Source organism: Ascaphus truei, unplaced genomic scaffold (genome assembly GCF_040206685.1).
Source record: "Ascaphus truei isolate aAscTru1 unplaced genomic scaffold, aAscTru1.hap1 HAP1_SCAFFOLD_547, whole genome shotgun sequence".
Lineage (NCBI taxonomy): Eukaryota > Metazoa > Chordata > Amphibia > Anura > Ascaphidae > Ascaphus > Ascaphus truei.
Genome location: NW_027456878.1, coordinates 135,168 through 157,128, shown reverse-complemented (window position 1 = coordinate 157,128; position 21,961 = coordinate 135,168). Strand labels below are relative to the sequence as shown.

At 50.2% G+C, this 21,961-nt stretch overlaps 1 protein-coding gene across 3 annotated transcripts in view; it reads right to left on the bottom strand.

The window, feature by feature from the left end:
* Positions 1-1,633: 1,633 nt before the first annotated feature.
* The window catches only part of APBB1 (amyloid beta precursor protein binding family B member 1), a 138,492-nt gene continuing 118,164 nt past the window's right edge, over positions 1,634-21,961 (bottom strand). For 2 of the 3 annotated variants that reach the window (XM_075584349.1, XM_075584351.1), the window contains 6 exons: positions 15,454-15,568; positions 5,924-6,008; positions 5,645-5,740; positions 4,743-4,855; positions 3,998-4,174; positions 1,634-3,723 (listed from right to left, as the gene is read on the bottom strand). In XM_075584349.1, the coding sequence (XP_075440464.1) occupies positions 3,559-3,723; positions 3,998-4,174; positions 4,743-4,855; positions 5,645-5,740; positions 5,924-6,008; positions 15,454-15,568 (751 nt within the window). In that variant the 3' untranslated portion in view covers positions 1,634-3,558. The remainder of the gene's footprint in view (positions 3,724-3,997; positions 4,175-4,742; positions 4,856-5,644; positions 5,741-5,923; positions 6,009-15,453; positions 15,569-21,961) is intronic. The other variant, XM_075584350.1, reaches the window with a different exon arrangement.

The following is a 21,961-nucleotide window of genomic DNA, read 5'->3' as shown; positions in this document are numbered from 1 at the left end:
GGAAAAAAAACAAATCAACCTTGCCCCCGCCTGCTCGCAGCTTACCCCAATTTTTGATAATCCGAAATTCCCGCCGGGCTGCGAGCCTAGACAGTTTAACCAATTCATATCTAAAGGAATTAAAACGATTGCTGACCTCCTATGCTGGGGGAAGTTCCAAGATTTGCGACTGACGTTTCTTAGTTGGTTTTAACATGACCTTTCGCCTTATGAAGTCTCCATGATCAAAGATACGGGAAAAATCTAGTGATACACACCAATACCCTCCAATAACACCGGGATCAATATGAAAAAAACACGGATCGATACATAACTTCCTCCTTATTGCACGCCTCCACACATGAGCATCTGGTGAAAATTAGTAAAAGTCATAGTTTTCGATAAAATACTGATAAATTTGACCAACTGTTGCCATCTTGTCATCTGTTGCATTAATCGCGGCCCATATTAAATAAGCGTACGTTCTGTCGGGTTTTTGGAACACGGACTGCGGTGGTGCACTCATGTCGGGACTCTCAGGACAATAAAACACCAGACACTGTGCATGTATTTTTTAATATGAAAAGCCTAAATTGATACATTATTGTAACTTCTTCCTTCAGTCCCCAGGCCAATTTACAATGGACCACTGTGGTATTCTTTTAAACACCTGCAAGTCGACACATTACTGAAGCACATGCGCATTACAATTCATGAATATCTGCCACCTGGCGGATACGCGAAGAATTGCAACCAATTAAATCTGAACCATTATTAATAAACACATCAATTAACACATCAACCGCGGGTGACGCCGGCATGAAGGCAACATGAATGCGGCATGAACGTGGTGAAGTGCGTGGCATTCGGAAAAAATCCGGGGAGATGTTGGAGAATAAAAGGGGCCGCGGCTGTACAAGATCAGATTAAAACACTATACACATTGATGTGTGCAACTCCTGTATTCAAACGCCTTCCATGTTTAAAACTCATACTTTCAAAAAACTTTGGCACCCAGGTTATTCTCGGGCAGATTCCAGGTGAACTGGTGATAATTACAGTATTTATACACAAACCAATCAGAACCCACCAGGGCAGACTAATCACCAGGCGAGGGCAATTAGTAACCAGTGTCACATAATCACACTTTTATGCATCCCACAGAGGAAGAGAAATCCGCGGGGACAATGCAGAAACAGAACCGCCTTTGTTCCTTGTTTAGACCTCTCACACAAACAGCAGGTGCACTCTGAGAGGGCCGGAGGGTTACGCTGTGATTTCTAAATCTGTACCTGGCATCACACACTATACGTTCCACGTCTTGTGTACCAGAATCAGGACGCGTCCCATTACATGGCTACTGTATGTGAGAAGCATTACAGACCTGTGCCGATTTATAGTTACCGGCTGAATGTGTGACCATCCTGCATACTCACCGTGAATTACACCCCCAAAACCTGCCAAGCACACGCTCCATTCCCTCTCCAGCTTTACAATGTTAGAATAATGCCTTACATGAATTAGTTATACAGGTGTCTCCTGGATGACTCCAAGTTATTATTACATGCTTCCTATGCGTGTGTTTGGCGTGTAACGGGTTATCTCCTGATGTTGGACACCCCTAGACAGAGAACACACACAGAGACACGATGGCTTCATTTACATGGATGGTTTTATTGGGGTGGGTTTAGTACAATAAACAGCTCCCCTGGGAGTGGAGGTTACATTCCCAACGAGGGGGAGTCCCAGGGGAATTTAGTGTTTACATTTCCAGTTCAGTTCCACATACAGTACCTGCCTTGTGTTAGTATGTTCAGCAGGGCAACACAAAGCTCGTAACCGCGCGAGAGCTGGCCAGGACAAAGCACAGTCCCGATATTCATATAACAGTCAGTGCACCTGCAGCAGCCTCTGCGTCTGACCCACTTGTGAGACACAGCAACTGAACCTAGACACCCACATTCACAAGCACACCGGAGAATCACACACCTAGCATACCACATGTGCACAGCCTGGGGACATGCACAGAACTGTGCAAACACTCACACACAGGAAAGAGCCACACATGATATCCAGAAACCCCCAGACTTAGGGACTGCATGCACGACACGGGGAGACAGTCAGGCTCTAATGTCCCAAAACATCAACGCCCACAAAGTTCCACCAAGTTTAGTGTCTTTAGCTAATAGTTAATAGAACAGGTTTTCAATGCAGCTAAAAAGGTCACAGAGCTGTTTTGGTCCTGGAGACGTTTATTTAGATTTGCGACATCTTTTATGAATCAAGTTGAGAGTTCTCCGTAGATGTAATGTATTCATTACAAATGTTTTCTTCAGCTGTACAGTGTAAAGAGAGATGGTACACGGCAGCAGGGCTCGCTCTGTGTATGCGCCAGACATTGACATAGATCGTACAACTGAAGAAAGGAATCGTCAAGTCTCCAAACTACATCTACAAAGACTTCCCTTTTTGGTCCATTATAAGTTATCACAACAAGCAATAACTCAAGTGAAAGCGGCGGTGGGGAGACATACCTGGGCTGCAGGCCAGCAGAGGACCACTCCGGGGACACATTATACAACATACAGTAGCAGCTTTTAGTCTGAAGTAGCGATGAGATGGAGGAACGTTCTTCTGGCTCATCAATACTTCCTTCTAACAGTTGGTTGGATCAGTGTCCTGTCAAAGCTGCATTCACTACCACAAACTTCCACTCACAAAAACTACTTGACATTGTTTTTTTCCGGTCGGTTTGTGGGAAACGTCTGACTTGGGACCAGCAATTTGGGAATTTTTCACAATTATGTCAAATCCGAGTCAGTTTATAAAGGCCACCAGGAGATTTAACCTCTGCACTGACGGGTTACATTTTAGCAATGTTTTACTTTACTAAAAGACTAGGAACCAACCCCCGTTCTTTGGGTCCTGTCACCAACTTGTCATCAAGAGGAAAGAAAACAAAACCTCAGAGCTGCAGCCAATAAGAGTCAATATCGTCCTTCCTCTCGGAACCCTCTGTGACCCGGGACACTACGTGAGAAGCACTATTTCTGGGTGAAATGAAATATCGGATTGGTCTCCGATAAGGAAGTTATGACCCCCCGTCCCCCCAAACGGGCTACAGCTTCTGGTCGCTCCAGGAGTAACCCGGCACCTGTAGGCAGTTATATAGGGCAGAGATCAGCAGCATTATCTGGTTGTTACTGAGGCTACGTTAAGAGTGTACATCACACACACACACACAATAAGGAAACACCTGCATCTAGACGGCTACCAGTAACCGCTTCCCAGAGGAGAGGGTGGGGAGCAGCCAGAGACGCAGGGAGGTCTGACAGCTGCCCAGGGCCTTATTGCTATTTATGGCCTCTAGAGGGGTCCAGTTTTCTAAAGGTAAACCAACTCCTTGAGTGTCTTTTGCCTTTACAGTGGGAGACCAAACTTGTTACAGTTTGTGCTGCTCCTCTAGCCAGTGGTGTTAACCTGGAGGAGACACAGAGATCGCAGGGAGAGCGCAGGGAGTGCTGTGAGCGCAGGACAAGGGGTAAAGGACAAGGCTCACGGACTAGCGGATTGCAGAGGTCACGGGGTCTGCCCTCCGGGGCGCTTAGGTTTGAAAGTGCCGAGCAGAGACTGCACCCCCCGACGAACACTGGAGCCCACCCTCCGTGCGACGGAGTCAGCGGGGGGAGTCGGGAGGCAGGAGGAGCCCTGCGGGCGACCGTCTAGGCACTTCTGATACCGCAGCTACGAGGAAGAAAGTTGGGGGGAGTGGGAGAGGATGGAGAGCGGGAAGAGTCCATGGGGAAAAGAGTTGAGACACCAGAGTGGTAGGAGAGAAGAGACAGAGAAATGAGGAAAGAAAAGAAAGGGGTTATCAACTGGAAACAAAAAATGCGATACTAGAACGAGAGACATGAGTCATGAGGGGCCGGAGACCCCCACCCACCCAGAGGTCCCTCAATCTCCACAGAAAGCAAGTGGTGAGGCAGACTCAATAAACCAGAGGTCAAAGACTCACCATACAGGCGGCTTGCACGGCCTCGGACAGGTGCGCGGCGTTGGGCTCACACCAGAACATGTGGCACAGGAAGATCCCTGGAGCCTCCGCCATGATAAAAGCAAATGTGTGAACGTCCTTCCCGACCCCCATGAAGGAGAGGAACCTCACCCTACACTCACTGAGGTGCTCCTCCGTCTGTAAGAGAGGTGCAAGAGGACATCACACAGCCGTTCCTCCGCGTGTACGAGACATGAGGACATCACACAGACACTCCTCCGCCTATACGAGACAGAACATCACACAGGCTCTCCTCCGCCTATACGAGACAGAACACCACACAGGCACTCCTCCGCCTATACGAGACAGAACATCACACAGGCACTCCTCCGCCTATACGAGACAGAACATCACACAGGCACTCCTCCGCCTATACGAGACATGAGGACATCACACAGGCACTACTCCGCGTGTACGAGACATGAGGACATCACACAGACACTCCTCCGCCTATACGAGACAGAACATCACACAGGCACTCCTCCGCCTATACGAGACAGAACATCACAAAGGCACTCCTCCGCCTATACGAGACAGAACATCACACAGGCACTCCTCCGCCTATACGAGACAGAACATCACAAAGGCACTCCTCCGCCTATACGAGACAGAACATCTCACAGGCGCTCCTCCGTCTGTAAGAGACAGGAGGACATCCCACAGGCGCCGATGACAGTTCCCCCTGTCACAGACATCTCCACTGTACCTGTTGGTGTATTATGGTGACAGTAGCTGATGCCACGTTGACAGTGACAGGAATCCAGTCAGCCTTACAGGTGCTAAGCGCAGTCTGTAGTGTGGTATTAATCACTTCCATTCCTAAAATTAGCAAGGGGAGCAGTTAGATTCCTAAACACAGAGCCTGCTCTTCACTTATGTCTGGGCAGAACCAAGCAAAGAGCGTCCAACTAACACCAACTCCCCTCCTCACCCCATCCCCCTCCTCAGCACCCCCCAAAATTAGGCACTCAAATACCAATAATATCGACCCCTCCTGTCAGTTCCCAAACCACAGCACCCCCTAAATTCCATCTCACACAGCACCCCCAGTCGCTGAACCTCCATATACTCAGTATCATATTTCCAAGAACCCCCAATAACTTATGCTCCCCCTCAGTTTCCCCCCCAATCTCATGACTCCCCCCTCCCCTACACACTCTAGGTACTCCCTTCCCCTCCCCAGTCATGGCTCCCCCCTTCACTGCACATTCACGGCTCCCCCCATCTCATGGCACCCCCTCCCCTGTATGCACTTATGGCACCCCCATCCCACACTCCTCCCCTACATACTCATACCCGCCCTCCCCCTCCCCTACCCATGCCTTTTCTACACACTCATGGCAGCTCCACCTGTCCCTCCCCGGTACACGCACACTCAAAGCACTCCCTCCCCAGCATACATCCCATCCTCTTCTCTAGAGCATACCCACAACACTTTCCTCCATAGCACCCACATACTCATACCCCTCCACAATGCCCCTCAAGGTTTCCTAAATTCACCACCCTTGCCCCTTTAACTGCAGCATCTACAGCCCCTTCCCACCTCCCCTCCCCAGCTCGGAAACCCCACACCCACTACATCCAAACCCTGAGACATCTAATCCTCACCAAGAAACCTACCCACAGGTTTACTGACTGGGACGTTCCCAAGATAGAAGACTTGGAAGCCCTGAACTGAATCGTTCTTCGGAGCTGGGAACTCCACTGCAGAGAGAGAGGAAGGAGATGGGAGAAGGAGGTTAGAGTAAAGGACACTGAATAAGCCCGTGGCCTCTCACAGAAAGCTCCTTAGCTCTGCTGAGGCCTTGGAAACATCACTGTGATGTGACACTCAACATGTTGTCCTAGTGGCCGGGGGACTGGCCGGGGGACTGTGGGCTTCCTTACCTTGGAAAGGGATATCCACCATCCTGGAATGGTCCAAGAAGAGGCCGTTCATGAGGGAGCGGGCACTGCGTCTCTCGGCCATGATCTGCAGGAGGAAGTTACAGGAACGTCTGATGATAATGGGAACAGTGGAATCAAAGGTTTTGGGTTTAAAAAGAAGAGATTTGCACGTTCATGTTGCAGAGTGTCGCTCTATGATGCTAAGGCCGTGTTTCTCAACCCAGGGGTCCGCGGCACAAGAGGATCAAAAGGGGCTGCAGGATTCCAGCGCTCTCACAGAGCAGGGAAAGAGCAGGGCAGTTGTTAGGGGGCTGGGCAGTTTCTGCCATCCTGATTGGCTCCATTACCAAGCAGCAACCCATCAGGAGGAGGTGTGAGGAGCCTGGGGGGCAGAAGAGGAAGCAACATATGCAAGAGGGGGGTATGAGCAGAGAGGAGAGGATTGTTCCCGTCCGGTGTGTGTTTATTTCTGTTACTGTCCAGTTTGTTCTTGCTGTCTGTCCTGTGGGTGTGTGTGTTGGGGGGGGGGGGGGGGGGCAGTGACTAAGCATTATGAATAGGGGGGGGGGGCAGTGACTAAGCATTATGAATAGGGGGCCTCAGTGACTAAGCAATATGAATAGGGGGTCTCAGTGACTAAGCATAATGAATAGGGGGGCCTCAGTGACTAAGCATTATGAATAGGGGGTCTCAGTGACTAAGCATTATGAATAGGGGGGGGTCTCAGTGACTAAGCATTATGAATAGGGGGTCTCAGTGACTAAGCATTATGAATAGGGGGTCTCAGTGACTAAGCATTATGAATAGGGGGGGTCTCAGTGACTAAGCATTATGAATAGGGGGTCTCAGTGACTAAGCATTATGAATAGGGGGTCTCAGTGACTAAGCATTATGAATAGGGGGATCTCAGTGACTAAGCATTATGAATAGGGGGTCTCAGTGACTAAGCATTATGAATAGGGGGTCTCAGTGACTAAGCATTATGAATAGGGGGGCCTCAGTGACTAAGCATTATGAATAGGGGGGTCTCAGTGACTAAGCATTATGAATAGGGGGGCCTCAGTGACTAAGCATTATGAATAGGGGGTCTCAGTGACTAAGCATTATGAATAGGGGGTCTCAGTGACTAAGCATTATGAATAGGGGGCCTCAGTGACTAAGCATTATGAATAGGGGGGTCTCGGTGACTAAGCATTATGAATAGGGGGCCTCAGTGACTAAGCATTATGAATAGGGGGGGTCTCAGTGACTAAGCATTATGAATAGGGGGGCCTCAGTGACTAAGCATTATGAATAAGGGGCCTCAGTGACTAAGCATTATGAATAGGGGGTCTCAGTGACTAAGCATTATGAATAGGGGGTCTCAGTGACTAAGCATTATGAATAGGGGGGGTCTCAGTGACTAAGCATTATGAATAGGGGGTCTCAGTGACTAAGCATTATGAATAGGGGTCTCAGTGACTAAGCATTATGAATAGGGGGGTCTCGGTGACTAAGCATTATGAATAGGGGGGTCTCAGTGACTAAGCGTTATGAATAGGGGGGTCTCAGTGACTAAGCATTATGAATAGGGGGGTCTCAGTGACAAAGCATTATGTATAGGGGGGTCTCGGTGACTAAGCAATATGAAGAGGGGGGCCTCAGTGACTAAGCATTATGAATAGGGGGTCTCAGTGACTAAGCATTATGAATAGGGGGGCCTCAGTGACTAAGCATTATGAATAGGGGGGTCTCAGTGACTAAGCATTATGAATAGGGGGGTCTCAGTGACTAAGCATTATGAATAGGGGGGCCTCAGTGACTAAGCATTATGAATAGGGGGTCTCAGTGACTAAGCATTATGAATAGGGGGGTCTCAGTGACTAAGCATTATGAATAGGGAGCCTCAGTGACTAAGCATTATGAATAGGGGGGTATCAGTGACTAAGCATTATGAATAGGGGGGCCTCAGTGACTAAGCAATATGAATAGGGGGGTCTCAGTGACTAAGCATTATGAATAGGGGGGTCTCAGTGACTAAGCATTATGAATAGGGGGGTCTCAGTGACTAAGCATTATGAATAGGGGGTCTCAGTGACTAAGCATTATGAATAGTGGGGTCTCAGTGGCTAAGCATTATGAATAGGGGGGTCTCAGTAACTAAGCATTATCAATAGGGGGGTCTCAGTGACTAAGCATTATGAATAGGGGGGCCTCAGTGACTAAGCAATATGAATAGGGGGGTCTCAGTGACTAAGCATTATGAATAGGGGGGTCTCAGTGGCTAAGCATTATGAATAGGGGGGTCTCAGTAACTAAGCATTATCAATAGGGGGGTCTCAGTGACTAAGCAATATGAATAGGGGGGCCTCAGTGACTAAGCATTATGAATAGGGGGTCTCAGTGACTAAGCATTATGAATAGGGGGTCTCAGTGACTAACCATTATGAATAGGGGGGTCTCAGTGACTAAGCATTATGAATAGGGGGGCCTCAGTGACTAAGCATTATGAATAGGGGGGTCTCAGTGACTAAGCATTATGAATAGGGGGGTCTCAGTTACTAAGCATTATGAATAGGGGGTCTCAGTGACTAAGCATTATGAATAGGGGGGCCTCAGTGACTAAGCATTATGAATAGGGGGTCTCAGTGACTAAGCATTATGAATAGGGGGGTCTCAGTGACTAAGCATTATGAATAGGGGGTCTCAGTGACTAAGCATTATGAATAGGGGGCCTCAGTGACTAAGCATTATGAATAGGGGGTCTCAGTGACTAAGCATTATGAATAGGGGGTCTCAGTGACTAAGCATTATGAATAGGGGGCCTCAGTGACTAAGCATTATGAATAGGGGGTCTCAGTGACTAAGCATTATGAATAGGGGGGTCTCAGTGACTAAGCATTATGAATAGGGGGGTCTCAGTGACTAAGCATTATGAATAGGGGGCCTCAGTGACTAAGCATTATGAATAGGGGGGCCTCAGTGACTAAGCATTATGAATAGGGGGGCCTCAGTGACTAAGCATTATGAATAGGGGGGCCTCAGTGACTAAGCATTATGAATAGGGGGGCTTCAGTGACTAAGCATTATGAATAGGGGGGCCTCAGTGACTAAGCAATATGAATAGGGGGGTCTCAGTGACTAAGCATTATGAATAGGGGGGCCTCAGTGACTAAGCATTATGAATAGGGGGGCCTCAGTGACTAAGCATTATGAATAGGGGGGTCTCAGTGACTAAGCAATATGAATAGAGGGTCTCAGTGACTAAGCATTATGAATAGGGGGGCCTCAGTGACTAAGCATTATGAATAGGGGGTCTCAGTGACTAAGCAATATGAATAGGGGGTCTCAGTGACTAAGCATTATGAATAGGGGGGCCTCAGTGACTAAGCATTATGAATAGGGGGGCCTCAGTGACTAAGCAATATGAATAGGGGGGTCTCAGTGACTAAGCATTATGAATAGGGGGTCTCAGTGACTAAGCATTATGAATAGGGGGGCCTCAGTGACTAAGCATTATGAATAGGGGGGTCTCGGTGACTAAGCATTATGAATAGGGGGTCTCAGTGACTAAGCATTATGAATAGGGGGGCCTCAGTGACTAAGCATTATGAATAGGGGTCCTCAGTGACTAAGCATTATGAATAGGGGGTCTCAGTGACTAAGCATTATGAATAGGGGGGCCTCAGTGACTAAGCATTATGAATAGGGGGGGCTCAGTGACTAAGCATTATGAATAGGGGGGCCTCAGTGACTAAGCAATATGAATAGGGGGGCCTCAGTGACTAAGCATTATGAATAGGGGGGCCTCAGTGACTAAGCATTATGAATAGGGGGGTCTCAGTGACTAAGCATTATGAATAGGGGGGCCTCTGTGACTAAGCATTATGAATAGGGGGGCCTCAGTGACTAAGCAATATGAATAGGGGGGCCTCAGTGACTAAGCATTATGAATAAGGGGTCTCAGTGATTAAGCATTATGAATAGGGGGGTCTCAGTGACTAAGCATTATGAATAAGGGGGTCTCAGTGACTAAGCATTATGAATAGGGGGGCCTCTGTGACTAAGCATTATGAATAGGGGGGTCTCAGTGACTAAGCATTATGAATAGGGGGGCCTCAGTGACTAAGCATTATGAATAGGGGGGCCTCAGTGACTAAGCATTATGAATAGGGGGGCCTCAGTGACTAAGCATTATGAATAGGGGGGTCTCAGTGACTAAGCATTATGAATAGGGGGGTCTCAGTGACTTAGCATTATGAATAGGGGGGCCTCAGTGACTAAGCAATATGAATAGGGGGGCCTCAGTGACTAAGCATTATGAATAGGGGGGTCTCAGTGACTAAGCATTATGAATAGGGGGGCCTCTGTGACTAAGCATTATGAATAGGGGGGTCTCAGTGACTAAGCATTATGAATAGGGGGGTTTCAGTGACTAAACAGTATGAATAGGGGGGCCTCAGTGACTAAGCATTATGAATAGGGGGGTCTCAGTGACTAAGCATTATGAATAGGGGGGCCTCAGTGACTAAGCATTATGAATAGGGGGTCTCAGTGACTAAGCATTATGAATAGGGAGCCTCAGTGACTAAGCATTATGAATAGGGGGGCCTCAGTGACTAAGCATTATGAATAGGGGGGTCTCGGTGACTAAGCATTATGAATAGGGGGTCTCAGTGACTAAGCATTATGAATAGGGGGGTCTCAGTGACTAAGCATTATGAATAGGGGGTCTCAGTGACTAAGCATTATGAATAGTGGGGCCTCAGTGACTAAGCATTATGAATAGGGGGGCCTCAGTGACTAAGCATTATGAATAGGGGGGTCTCAGTTACTAAGCATTATGAATAGGGGGCCTCAGTGACTAAGCATTATGAATAGGGGGCCTCAGTGACTAAGCATTATGAATAGGGGGCCTCAGTGACTAAGCATTATGAATAGGGGGGTATCAGTGACTAAGCATTATGAATAGGGGGTCTCAGTGACTAAGCATTATGAATAGTGGGGCCTCAGTGACTAAGCATTATGAATAGGGGGGCCTCAGTGACTAAGCATTATGAATAGGGGGGTCTCGGTGACTAAGCATTATGAATAGGGGGTCTCAGTGACTAAGCATTATGAATAGGGGGTCTCAGTTACTAAGCATTATGAATAGGGGGGCCTCAGTGACTAAGCATTATGAATAGTGGGGCCTTAGTGACTAAGCATTATGAATAGGGGGGTCTCCGTGACTAAGCATTATGAATAGGGGGTCTCAGTGACTAAGCATTATGAATAGGGGGTCTCAGTGACTAAGCATTATGAATAGGGGGTCTCAGTGACTAAGCATTATGAATAGGGGGTCTCAGTGACTAAGCATTATGAATAGTGGGGCCTCAGTGACTAAGCATTATGAATAGGGGGGCCTCAGTGACTAAGCATTATGAATAGGGGGGCCTCAGTGACTAAGCATTATGAATAGGGGGGTCTCAGTTACTAAGCATTATGAATAGGGGGCCTCAGTGACTAAGCATTATGAATAGGGGGCCTCAGTGACTAAGCATTATGAATAGGGGGCCTCAGTGACTAAGCATTATGAATAGGGGGGTATCAGTGACTAAGCATTATGAATAGGGGGTCTCAGTGACTAAGCATTATGAATAGTGGGGCCTCAGTGACTAAGCATTATGAATAGGGGGGCCTCAGTGACTAAGCATTATGAATAGGGGGGTCTCAGTTACTAAGCATTATGAATAGGGGGCCTCAGTGACTAAGCATTATGAATAGGGGGCCTCAGTGACTAAGCATTATGAATAGTGGGGCCTCAGTGACTAAGCATTATGAATAGGGGGGTCTCGGTGACTAAGCATTATGAATAGGGGGTCTCAGTGACTAAGCATTATGAATAGGGGGTCTCAGTGACTAAGCATTATGAATAGGGGGGCCTCAGTGACTAAGCATTATGAATAGTGGGGCCTCAGTGACTAAGCATTATGAATAGGGGGGTCTCGGTGACTAAGCATTATGAATAGGGGGTCTCAGTGACTAAGCATTATGAATAGGGGGTCTCAGTGACTAAGCATTATGAATAGGGGGTCTCAGTGACTAAGCATTATGAATAGGGGGGCCTCAGTGACTAAGCATTATGAATAGGGGGGCCTCAGTGACTAAGCATTATGAATAGGGGGGCCTCAGTGACTAAGCATTAAATAATAAAAGGTATTATAGCCGACTGGGTCCCCCTGAGCCATATTGGGGAATCGTAGATTGTCAGCTCTGCAACCCAGTAATAGCATGAACACTGTGATTTCAATATAAATGTGTGTCTCCCACCAGGTATAAGGTGGCGAGAATAATGTGATTTATAAATGTAAAAGGTGTTACTGTGGCAGTGTTTTCCAAAGGAAAAATGGCTTTAAAACCCAGCACCTAGCAGCATAGCTGGCGGCTTTTAGCTAACTTTCGCTAGGAAGCTCCTAGCGCGCCGAGATTTGCTGTGAGCGCTGTTCGGGTAAAATCAGGAAATATCATATCGCGCAATTTTTATAAAGTTATATAAAATTGATGAATAAAAGTCCCCTAGTACCACATGTTGGGCATATTGGGATTTTCATCTAATACGCCAGAGACAGAGGGAACGCTGAATGTGTAAGTACTGTTGTTTAGAAATGTATGACAGGAAATTCCTGCACGGTAACGGCGCATATTCAGCCCCGGACTTCTAAGACACCCCGCTGGTCCGATGCCAGGATGTCTGGAAAAGTCCGGAGATGAAAGGCGCCGTCATACAAAGGTGTGAAGTGGGGAGGTGTAACTCAAGTATCCCCATCTCAGTAATGTCCGGGAAAATGGGCCAGATGTCCGGCCAGCTCAGACAGAATGTCGCCAGGTAAGAGGGCGGGTCTGGTATGCTAAGCGGCAAAGGTGCGCGGTTCGCGCATGCCCGTAGCATACTAAGAAGCCCTCTGCCAGGTTTTGCAAAGTATTGGCAACTCCGGGATAGGTGGGAATATTATTCCCCCGGAGCAGATTGGCTGCACGGGTTAAGTATAGGACTGTTTGGTATATAAGAAGCCCGGCAGCCCCTCGGGAACCGGAGATTCGCCATGCAACAAGATTCATCTAAGCTTCATTTTAAGACTTTACACCATCGTAACCAAAGCCAAGAGTTCGTAAGAACTAAGGTTCCCAGATCCAATACCACAGCGGCAGAGCGAAGGAAGCAGCTCTGGCGGAGTAACCGCGGCTGCGAGCGGCGCCACTGACCGAGGACTGTTTCCAGCTCTGTGTGCGCACAACTCCCGCTCCTGGGAAATTGCGCCCAGAGACTTTAATTCCAAAGATTTAGTTTTGGGAACAAGATTTTTCGTTTCCCCCGTCCCAGTAAGTGTAATTTCAGTGTAATTGTAAACTAATATGTGTGTGTGTGTGTGTGTGTGTGTGTGTGTGTGTGTGTGTGTGTGTGTGTGTGTGTGTGTGTGTGTGTGTGTGTGTGTGTGTCTGTGTGTTCATTCTGTAAATAAATCACAATTTATTTTATCTCTTCGCTTTGCTCAATCAAAGGATCCGGGTATTAAGGTGTTAAAAGTGCTGGTCTCCCGTGACAGATGGGGTATAGAGGAAGGGAGGGGACGGGGTATAGAGGGAGGGAGGGGACGGGGTATAGAGGAAGGGAGGGAGGGGACGGGGTATAGAGGAAGGGAGGGAGGGGACGGGGTATAGAGGGAGGGAGGGAGGGGACTGCGTATAGAGGAAGGGAGGGAGGGGACAGGGTATAGAGGAAGGGAGGGAGGGAGGGGACGGGGTATAGAGGAAGGGAGGGAGGGGATGGGGTATAGAGGAAGGGAGGGAGGGGACGGGGTATAGAGGAAGGGGACGGGGTATTGAGGAAGGGAGGGAGGGGACAGGGTATAGAGGAAGGGGACAGGGATTAGAGGAAGGGAGGGAGGGGACAGGGTATAGAGGAAGGGAGGGAGGGGTCGGGGTATAGAGGAAGGGAGGGAGGACGGGATATAGAGGAAGGGTGGGAGGGGACGGGGTATAGAGGAAGGGAGGGGACGGGGTATAGAGGAAGGGAGGGGACAGGGTATAGAGGAAGGGAGGGGACGGGGTATAGAGGAAGGTGGGAGGGGACGGGGTATAGAGGAAGGGCGGGAGGGGACGGGGTATAGAGGAAGGGAGGGAGGGGACGGGGTATAGAGGAAGGAAGGTAGAGGATGGGGTATAGAGGAAGGGAGGGAGGGGACGGTATAGAGCAAGGGAGGGAGGGGACGGTATAGAGGAAGGGAGGGAGGGGACGGGGTATAGAGGAAGGAAGGGAGAAGACGGGGTATAGAGGATGAAGGGAGAAGACGGGGTATAGAGGAAGGGAGGCAGGGGACGGGGTATAGAGGAAGGGAGGGGACGGGGTATAGAGGAAGGGAGGGAGGGAACGGGGTATAGAGGAAGGGAGGGACGGGTATAGAGGAAGGAAGGGAGGGGGTATAGGGGAGGGGTATAGAGGAAGGGAGGGAGGGGACATGGTATAGAGGAAGGGAGGGAGGGGACAGGGTAAAGAGGAAGAGAGGGGACAGGGTAAAGAGGAAGGGAGGGGACAGGGTATAGAGGAAGGGAGGGGACGGGGTATAGAGGAAGGGAGGGAGGGGGCAGGGTATAGAGGAAGGGAGGGAGGGGACAGGGTATAGAGGAAGGGAGGGAGGGGACAGGGTATAGAGGAAGGAAGGGAGGGGACGGGGAATAGAGGAAGGGAGGGGACAGGGTATAGAGGAAGGGAGGGGACGGGGTATAGAGGAAGGGAGGGAGGGGGAAGGGTATAGAGGAAGGGAGGGAGGGGACAGGGTATAGAGGAAGGGAGGGAGGGGACAGGGTATAGAGGAAGGGAGGGAGGGGACAGGGTATAGGAAGGGAGGGATGTTTGGGGTTTGAGGCCAAAGGCAGATTAAAAGGAGCAGGAGATACAGTAGGGAAAGGAACACACGCCTGTAGAAGCCGCACTTTGGAGGGATACATGGCATGTTGGGAAGGAGGATTAGTATATGTGGAGATTGTAGAAATAAGGAAATCTGGAGGATGTTTGAGCCTGGAGGGCAGGAGCGGGGGATGTGCGGAAGCGGGGAGGTGAGGGCTAGTACTTCATTCAGATCTGAAGAGGTGTGTTTGTGCAGGGGGGGGGGGGGGGGATGGTGGAGCATCTGGGAGCGGAGGGGTGGAGCATCTGGGAGCGGGGGGTGTGGTGGAGTATCTTGGAGCAGGGGGTGGTGGAGTATCTGGGAGCGGGGGGTGTGGTGGAGCATCTGGGAGCAGGGGGTGTGATGGAGCATCTGGGAGCAGGGGGTGTGGTGGAGCATCTGGAAGCAGGGGGTGTGGTGGAGCATCTGGGAGCAGGGGGTGTGGTGGAGCATCTGGGAGCGGGGGACGGGTGTGGTGGAACATCTGGGAGCAGGGGGTATAGTAGAACATCTGGGAGCGGGGGGGGGGGGAGGTGGTAGAGAATCTGTTGACAGGGCAGATCTAGGGGGGTGGAGTTTTGGGAGGTGAAAGGTTAGGTTGGAGGGTGGGGAGGAAGCTCTCACCCGGGAGCATACACCGTGCAGACCAGTCGCGATGGCTTTGGCCGGCTCCTCACACCGGAACACGTGACATTTCAGGAGCTGCGTCAATTTATCCCTCGCAACATAAGCAAAATCCCTGCAGGAGGAGGAGGGAGGTGGGAAGAGAGGAGAAGGAGGGAGATGGAGAGAGATGGAAAGAGAGGAGAAGGAGAGAGATGGAAAGAGAGGAGAAGGAGAGAGATGGAAAGAGAGAAGGAGAGAGATGGGACGAGAGGAGAAGGAGGGAGATGGGAAGAGAGGATGAGGAGGGAGATGGGAAGAGAGGATGAGGAGGGAGATGGGAAGAGAGGAGGAGGGAGGTGGGAAGAGAGGAGAAGGAGGGAGATGGGAAGAGAGGAGAAGGAGGGAGATGGAAAGAGAGGAGAAGGAGGGAGATGGAAAGAGAGGAGAAGGAGGGAGATGGAAAGAGAGGAGAAGGAGGGAGATGGAAAGAGAGGAGAAGGCGGGAAATGGGAAGAGAGGAGAAGGAGGGAGATGGGAAGAGAGGAGAAGGAGGTAGATGGGAAGAGAGGAGAAGGAGGTAGATGGGAAGAGAGGAGAAGGAGGGAGATGGGAAGAGAGAAGGAGGGAGATGGAGAGAGAGGAGGAGAGAGATGGGAAGAGAGGAGAAGGGAGATGGGAAGAGAGGAGAAGGAGAGAGATGGGAAGAGAGGAGGAGGGAGATGGGAAGAGAGGAGGAGGGAGATGGGAAGAGAGGAGGAGGGAGGTGGGAAGAGAGGAGAAGGAGGGAGATGGGAAGAGAGGAGAAGGAGAGAGATGGAAAGAGAGGAGGAGAGAGATGGAAAGAGAGGAGAAGGAGAGAGATGGAAAGAGAGGAGAAGGAGAGAGATGGGACGAGAGGAGAAGGAGGGAGATGGGAAGAGAGGATGAGGAGGGAGATGGGAAGAGAGGAGGAGGGAGATGGGAAGAGAGGAGAAGGAGAGAGATGGGAAGAGAGGAGGAGTGAGATGGGAAGAGAGGAGGAGGGAGGTGGGAAGAGAGGAGAAGGAGGGAGATGGGAAGAGAGGAGGAGAGAGATGGAAAGAGAGGAGAAGGAGAGAGATGGGAAGAGAGGAGAAGGAGAGAGATGGGAAGAGAGGAGAAGGAGAGAGATGGGAAGAGAGGAGGAGGGAGGTGGGAAGAGAGGAGAAGGAGGGAGATGGGAAGAGAGGAGGAGGGAGATGGGAAGAGAGGAGAAGGAGAGAGATGGGAAGAGAGGAGGAGGGAGATGGGAAGAGAGGAGAAGGAGGGAGATGGGAAGAGAGGAGAAGGAGGGAGATGGGAAGAGAGGAGAAGGAGAGAGATGGAAAGAGAGGAGAAGGAGAGAGATGGAAAGAGAGGAGAAGGAGAGAGATGGAAAGAGAGGAGAAGGAGAGAAATGGGAAGAGAGGAGGAGGGAGGTGGGAAGAGAGGAGAAGGAGGGAGATGGGAAGAGAGGAGGAGGGAGACGGGAAGAGAGGAGAAGGAGAGAGATGGGAAGAGAGGAGGAGGGAGATGGGAAGAGAGGAGAAGGAGAGAGATGGGAAGAGAGGATGGGGAGGGAGATGGGAAGAGAGGAGGAGGGAGATGGGAAGAGAGGATGAGGAGGGAGATGGGAAGAGAGGAGGAGGGAGATGGGAAGAGAGGAGAAGGAGAGAGATGGGAAGAGAGGAGGAGGGAGATGGGAAGAGAGGAGGTGGGAAGAGAGGAGAAGGAGGGAGATGGGAAGAGAGGATGAGGAGGGAGATGGGAAGAGAGGAGGAGGGAGATGGGAAGAGAGGAGGAGGGAGGTGGGAAGAGAGGAGAATGAGGGAGATGGGAAGAGAGGAGAAGGAGAGAGATGGAAAGAGAGGAGAAGGAGAGAGATGGAAAGAGAGGAGAAGGAGAGAGATGGGAAGAGAGGAGGAGGGAGGTGGGAAGAGAGGAGAAGGAGGGAGATGGGAAGAGAGGAGGAGGGAGACGGGAAGAGAGGAGAAGGAGAGAGATGGGAAGAGAGGAGGGAGATGGGAAGAGAGGAGAAGGAGAGAGATGGGAAGAGAGGAGAAGGAGGTAGATGGGAAGAGAGGAGAAGGAGGGAGATGGGAAGAGAGGAGAAGGAGAGAGATGGAAAGAGAGGAGAAGGAGAGAGATGGAAAGAGTGGAGAAGGAGAGAGATGGAAAGAGAGGAGAAGGAGAGAGATGGAAAGAGAGGAGAAGGAGAGAGATGGGACGAGAGGAGAAGGAGAGAGATGGGAAGAGAGGAGGAGGAGAGAGATGGGAAGAGAGGAGGATGAGAGAGATGGGAAGAGAGGAGGAGTGATGTGGGAAGAGAGGAGGAGTGATGTGGGAAGAGAGGAGAAGGAGGGAGATGGGAAGAGAGGAGAAGGAGAGAGATGGGAAGAGAGGAGAAGGAGAGAGATGGGAAGAGAGGAGGAGAGAGATGGGAAGAGATGAGGAGAGAGATGGGAAGAGAGGAGGAGGGAGGTGGGAAGAGAGGAGAAGGAGGGAAATGGGAAGAGAGGAGGAGATAGATGGGAAGAGAGAAGGAGGGAGATGGGAAGACAGGAGGAGAGCGATGGGAAGAGAGGAGAAGGAGAGAGATGGGAAGAGAGAAGGAGCGAGATGGGAAGAGAAGAGAAGGAGGGGGTGGGAAGAGAAGAGAAGGAGGGGGGTGGGAAGAGAGGAGAAGGAGGGGGGTGGGAAGAGAGGAGAAGGAGGGAGATGGGAAGAGAGGAGAAGGAGGGAGATAGGAAGGGAGAAGGAGGGAGATGGGAAGGGAGAAGGAGGGAGATGGGAAGGGAGAAGGAGCGAGATGGGAAGGGAGAAGGAGGAGGGAACAGGTTAAAACGGCGAAGGATTAATAAGGAACGGAAATACGGAGACAAAGGAAGAGCAACACAAACAGGAACACAGCAGTGAGAGAGAAGGGCAAGGGGAGAGAAGCGAGTCAAAGAGGATAGAGAGGAGAGGACGGAGATAAAGACATGGTCAGGAGACAGTACAGAGGGTGGGAGTGCTGCAAACCACAGGAGAAACAGCTCAGGGTGATGGGTGCTGACTTAACCATCCATTGCTTTGAAGATACAAGCACATCTCAGGTCTAACCAGGACATGACAGAGCTAGGAAACACACGCACAAGCACACACGCATTGTAACCCATTATAGCTGCTTTAATGGAGAGGTGGAGTTTATAAAAGGGGTGAGAGAATGAGAGAACTGCACAGAGAGGATTCAAGTCTGAAGAATGAGGGAGGGAAGGTAGCGTACCTCTCTCTGTGTCCATCAGCAGCAAGAAAGGCAGAGACAGAGAATGTCAGCCGCCACAGGAAGGTGAGAGAGAAACGTGTGCAAGAGCGAGAGAAACGTGTGCAAGAGCGAGAGAAACGTGTGCAAGAGCGAGAGAAACGTGTGCAAGAGCGAGAGAAACGTGTGCAAGAGCGAGAGAAACGTGTGCAAGAGCGAGAGAAACGTGTGCAAGAGCGAGAGAAACGTGTGCAAGAGCGAGAGAAACGTGTGCAAGAGCGAGAGAAACGTGTGCAAGAGCGAGAGAAACGTGTGCAAGAGCGAGAGAAACGTGTGCAAGAGCGAGAGAAACGTGTGCAAGAGCGAGAGAACGTGTGCAAGAGCGAGAGAAACGTGTGCAAGAGCGAGAGAAACGTGTGCAAGAGCGAGAGAAACGTGTGCAAGAGCGAGAGAAACGTGTGCAAGAGCGAGAGAAACGTGTGCAAGAGCGAGAGAAACGTGTGCAAGAGCGAGAGAAACGTGTGCAAGAGCGAGAGAAACGTGTGCAAGAGCGAGAGAAACGTGTGCAAGAGCGAGAGAAACGTGTGCAAGAGCGAGAGAAACGTGTGCAAGAGCGAGAGAAACGTGTGCAAGAGCGAGAGAAACGTGTGCAAGAGCGAGAGAAACGTGTGCAAGAGCGAGAGAAACGTGTGCAAGAGCGAGAGAAACGTGTGCAAGAGCGAGAGAAACGTGTGCAAGAGCGAGAGAAACGTGTGCAAGAGCGAGAGAAACGTGTGCAAGAGCGAGAGAAACGTGTGCAAGAGCGAGAGAAACGTGTGCAAGAGCGAGAGAAACGTGTGCAAGAGCGAGAGAAACGTGTGCAAGAGAGAGAGAAACGTGTGCAAGAGCGAGAGAAACGTGTGCAAGAGCGAGAGAAACGTGTGCAAGAGCGAGAGAAACGTGTGCAAGAGCGAGAGAAACGTGTGCAAGAGCGAGAGAAACGTGTGCAAGAGCGAGAGAAACGTGTGCAAGAGCGAGAGAAACGTGTGCAAGAGAGAGAGAAACGTGTGCAAGAGAGAGAGAAACGTGTGCAAGAACGAGAGAAACGTGTGCAAGAACGAGAGAAACGTGTGCAAGAGCGAGAGAAACGTGTGCAAGAGCGAGAGAAACGTGTGCAAGAGCGAGAGAAACGTGTGCAAGAGCGAGAGAAACGTGTGCAAGAGCGAGAGAAACGTGTGCAAGAGCGAGAGAAACGTGTGCAAGAGCGAGAGAAACGTGTGCAAGAGCGAGAGAAACGTGTGCAAGAGCGAGAGAAACGTGTGCAAGAGCGAGAGAAACGTGTGCAAGAGCGAGAGAAACGTGTGCAAGAGCGAGAGAAACGTGTGCAAGAGAGAGAGAAACGTGTGCAAGAGAGAGAGAAACGTGTGCAAGAGAGAAACGTGTGCAAGAGCGAGAGAAAGGCAGAGACAGAGAATGTCAGCCGCCACAGGAAGGTGAGAGAGAAACGTGTGCAAGAGCGAGAGAAACGTGTGCAAGAGAGAAACGTGTGCAAGAGAGAAACGTGTGCAAGAGCGAGGAAGTGAGCGAGAAGAGAGAAAGGGACAGAGTAAAATCAGAGTGAGGGAGAGACAGAGCATACATCATTAAAGAGACAGCCAGCGCACGACTATAGTACGGCATACCTGCGAGAGAGCACATGTGGGAAAGGTGACATCAAACCTTCCCATCGACAGATATTTATCCTGTGCTTCACTCACGGGAGTAACACGAGTGAGAGTAACCGCTGCCCAGGCCGGTGCTGTGCGCTCCACAGGAAGAGACTCCCCCCGCAAACAGGACAGACACCTCCCTTTCACCTCCAGTAACTCCCCATTTTACCCACCAGCATTCCTGCGTGCTCGCACTCGTGCACCATCCCAATCACGCCCACTTCACATCACTCCAAACATACCGTAATCCCCCTTACTCCCAACATACCGTAATCCCCCTTACTGCTAACATACCGTAATCCCCCTTACTCCCAACATACCGTAATCCCCCTTACTCCCAACATACCGTAATCCCCCTTACTCCCAACATACCGTAATCCCCCTTACTGCTAACATACCGTAATCCCCCTTACTCCCAACATACCGTAATCCCCCTTACTGCTAACATACCGTAATCCCCCTTACTCCCAACATACCGTAATCCCCCTTACTCCCAACATACCGTAATCCCCCTTACTGCTAACATACCGTAATCCCCTTTACTGCTAACATACCGTAATCCCCCTTACTCCCAACATACCGTAATCCCCCTTACTCCCAACATACCGTAATCCCCCTTACTCCCAACATACCGTAATCCCCCTTACTCCCAACATACCGTAATCCCCCTTACTGCTAACATACCGTAATCCCCTTTACTGCTAACATACCGTAATCCCCCTTACTGCTAACATACTGTAATCCCCCTTACTCCCAACATACCGTAATCCCCCTTACTGCTAACATACCGTAATCCCCCTTACTGCTAACATACCGTAATCCCCCTTACTCCCAACATACCGTAATCCCCCTTACTGCTAACATACCGTAATCCCCCTTACTGCTAACATACCGTAATCCCCCTTACTGCTAACATACCGTAATCCCCCTTACTCCCAACATACCGTAATCCCCCTTACTCCCAACATACCGTAATCCCCCTTACTCCCAACATATTGTAATCCCCCTTACTGCTAACATACCGTAATCCCCCTTACTGCTAACATACCGTAATCCCCCTTACTGCTAACATACCGTAATCCCCCTTACTGCTAACATACCGTAATCCCCCTTACTGCTAACATACCGTAATCCCCCTTACTGCTAACATACCGTAATCCCCCTTACTCCCAACATACCGTAATCCCCCTTACTGCTAACATACCGTAATCCCCCTTACTGCTAACATACCGTAATCCCCCTTACTCCAAACATACCGTAATCCCCCTTACTGCTAACATACCGTAATCCCCCTTACTCCCAACATACCGTAATCCCCCTTACTGCTAACATACCGTAATCCCCCTTACTCCCAACATACCGTAATCCCCCTTACTGCTAACATACCGTAATCCCCCTTACTGCTAACATACCGTAATCCCCCTTACTGCTAACATACCGTAATCCCCCTTACTCCCAACATACCGTAATCCCCCTTACTCCCAACATACCGTAATCCCCCTTACTGCTAACATACCGTAATCCCCCGTACTGCTAACATACCGTAATCCCCCTTACTCCCAACATACCGTAATCCCCCTTACTGCTAACATACCGTAAT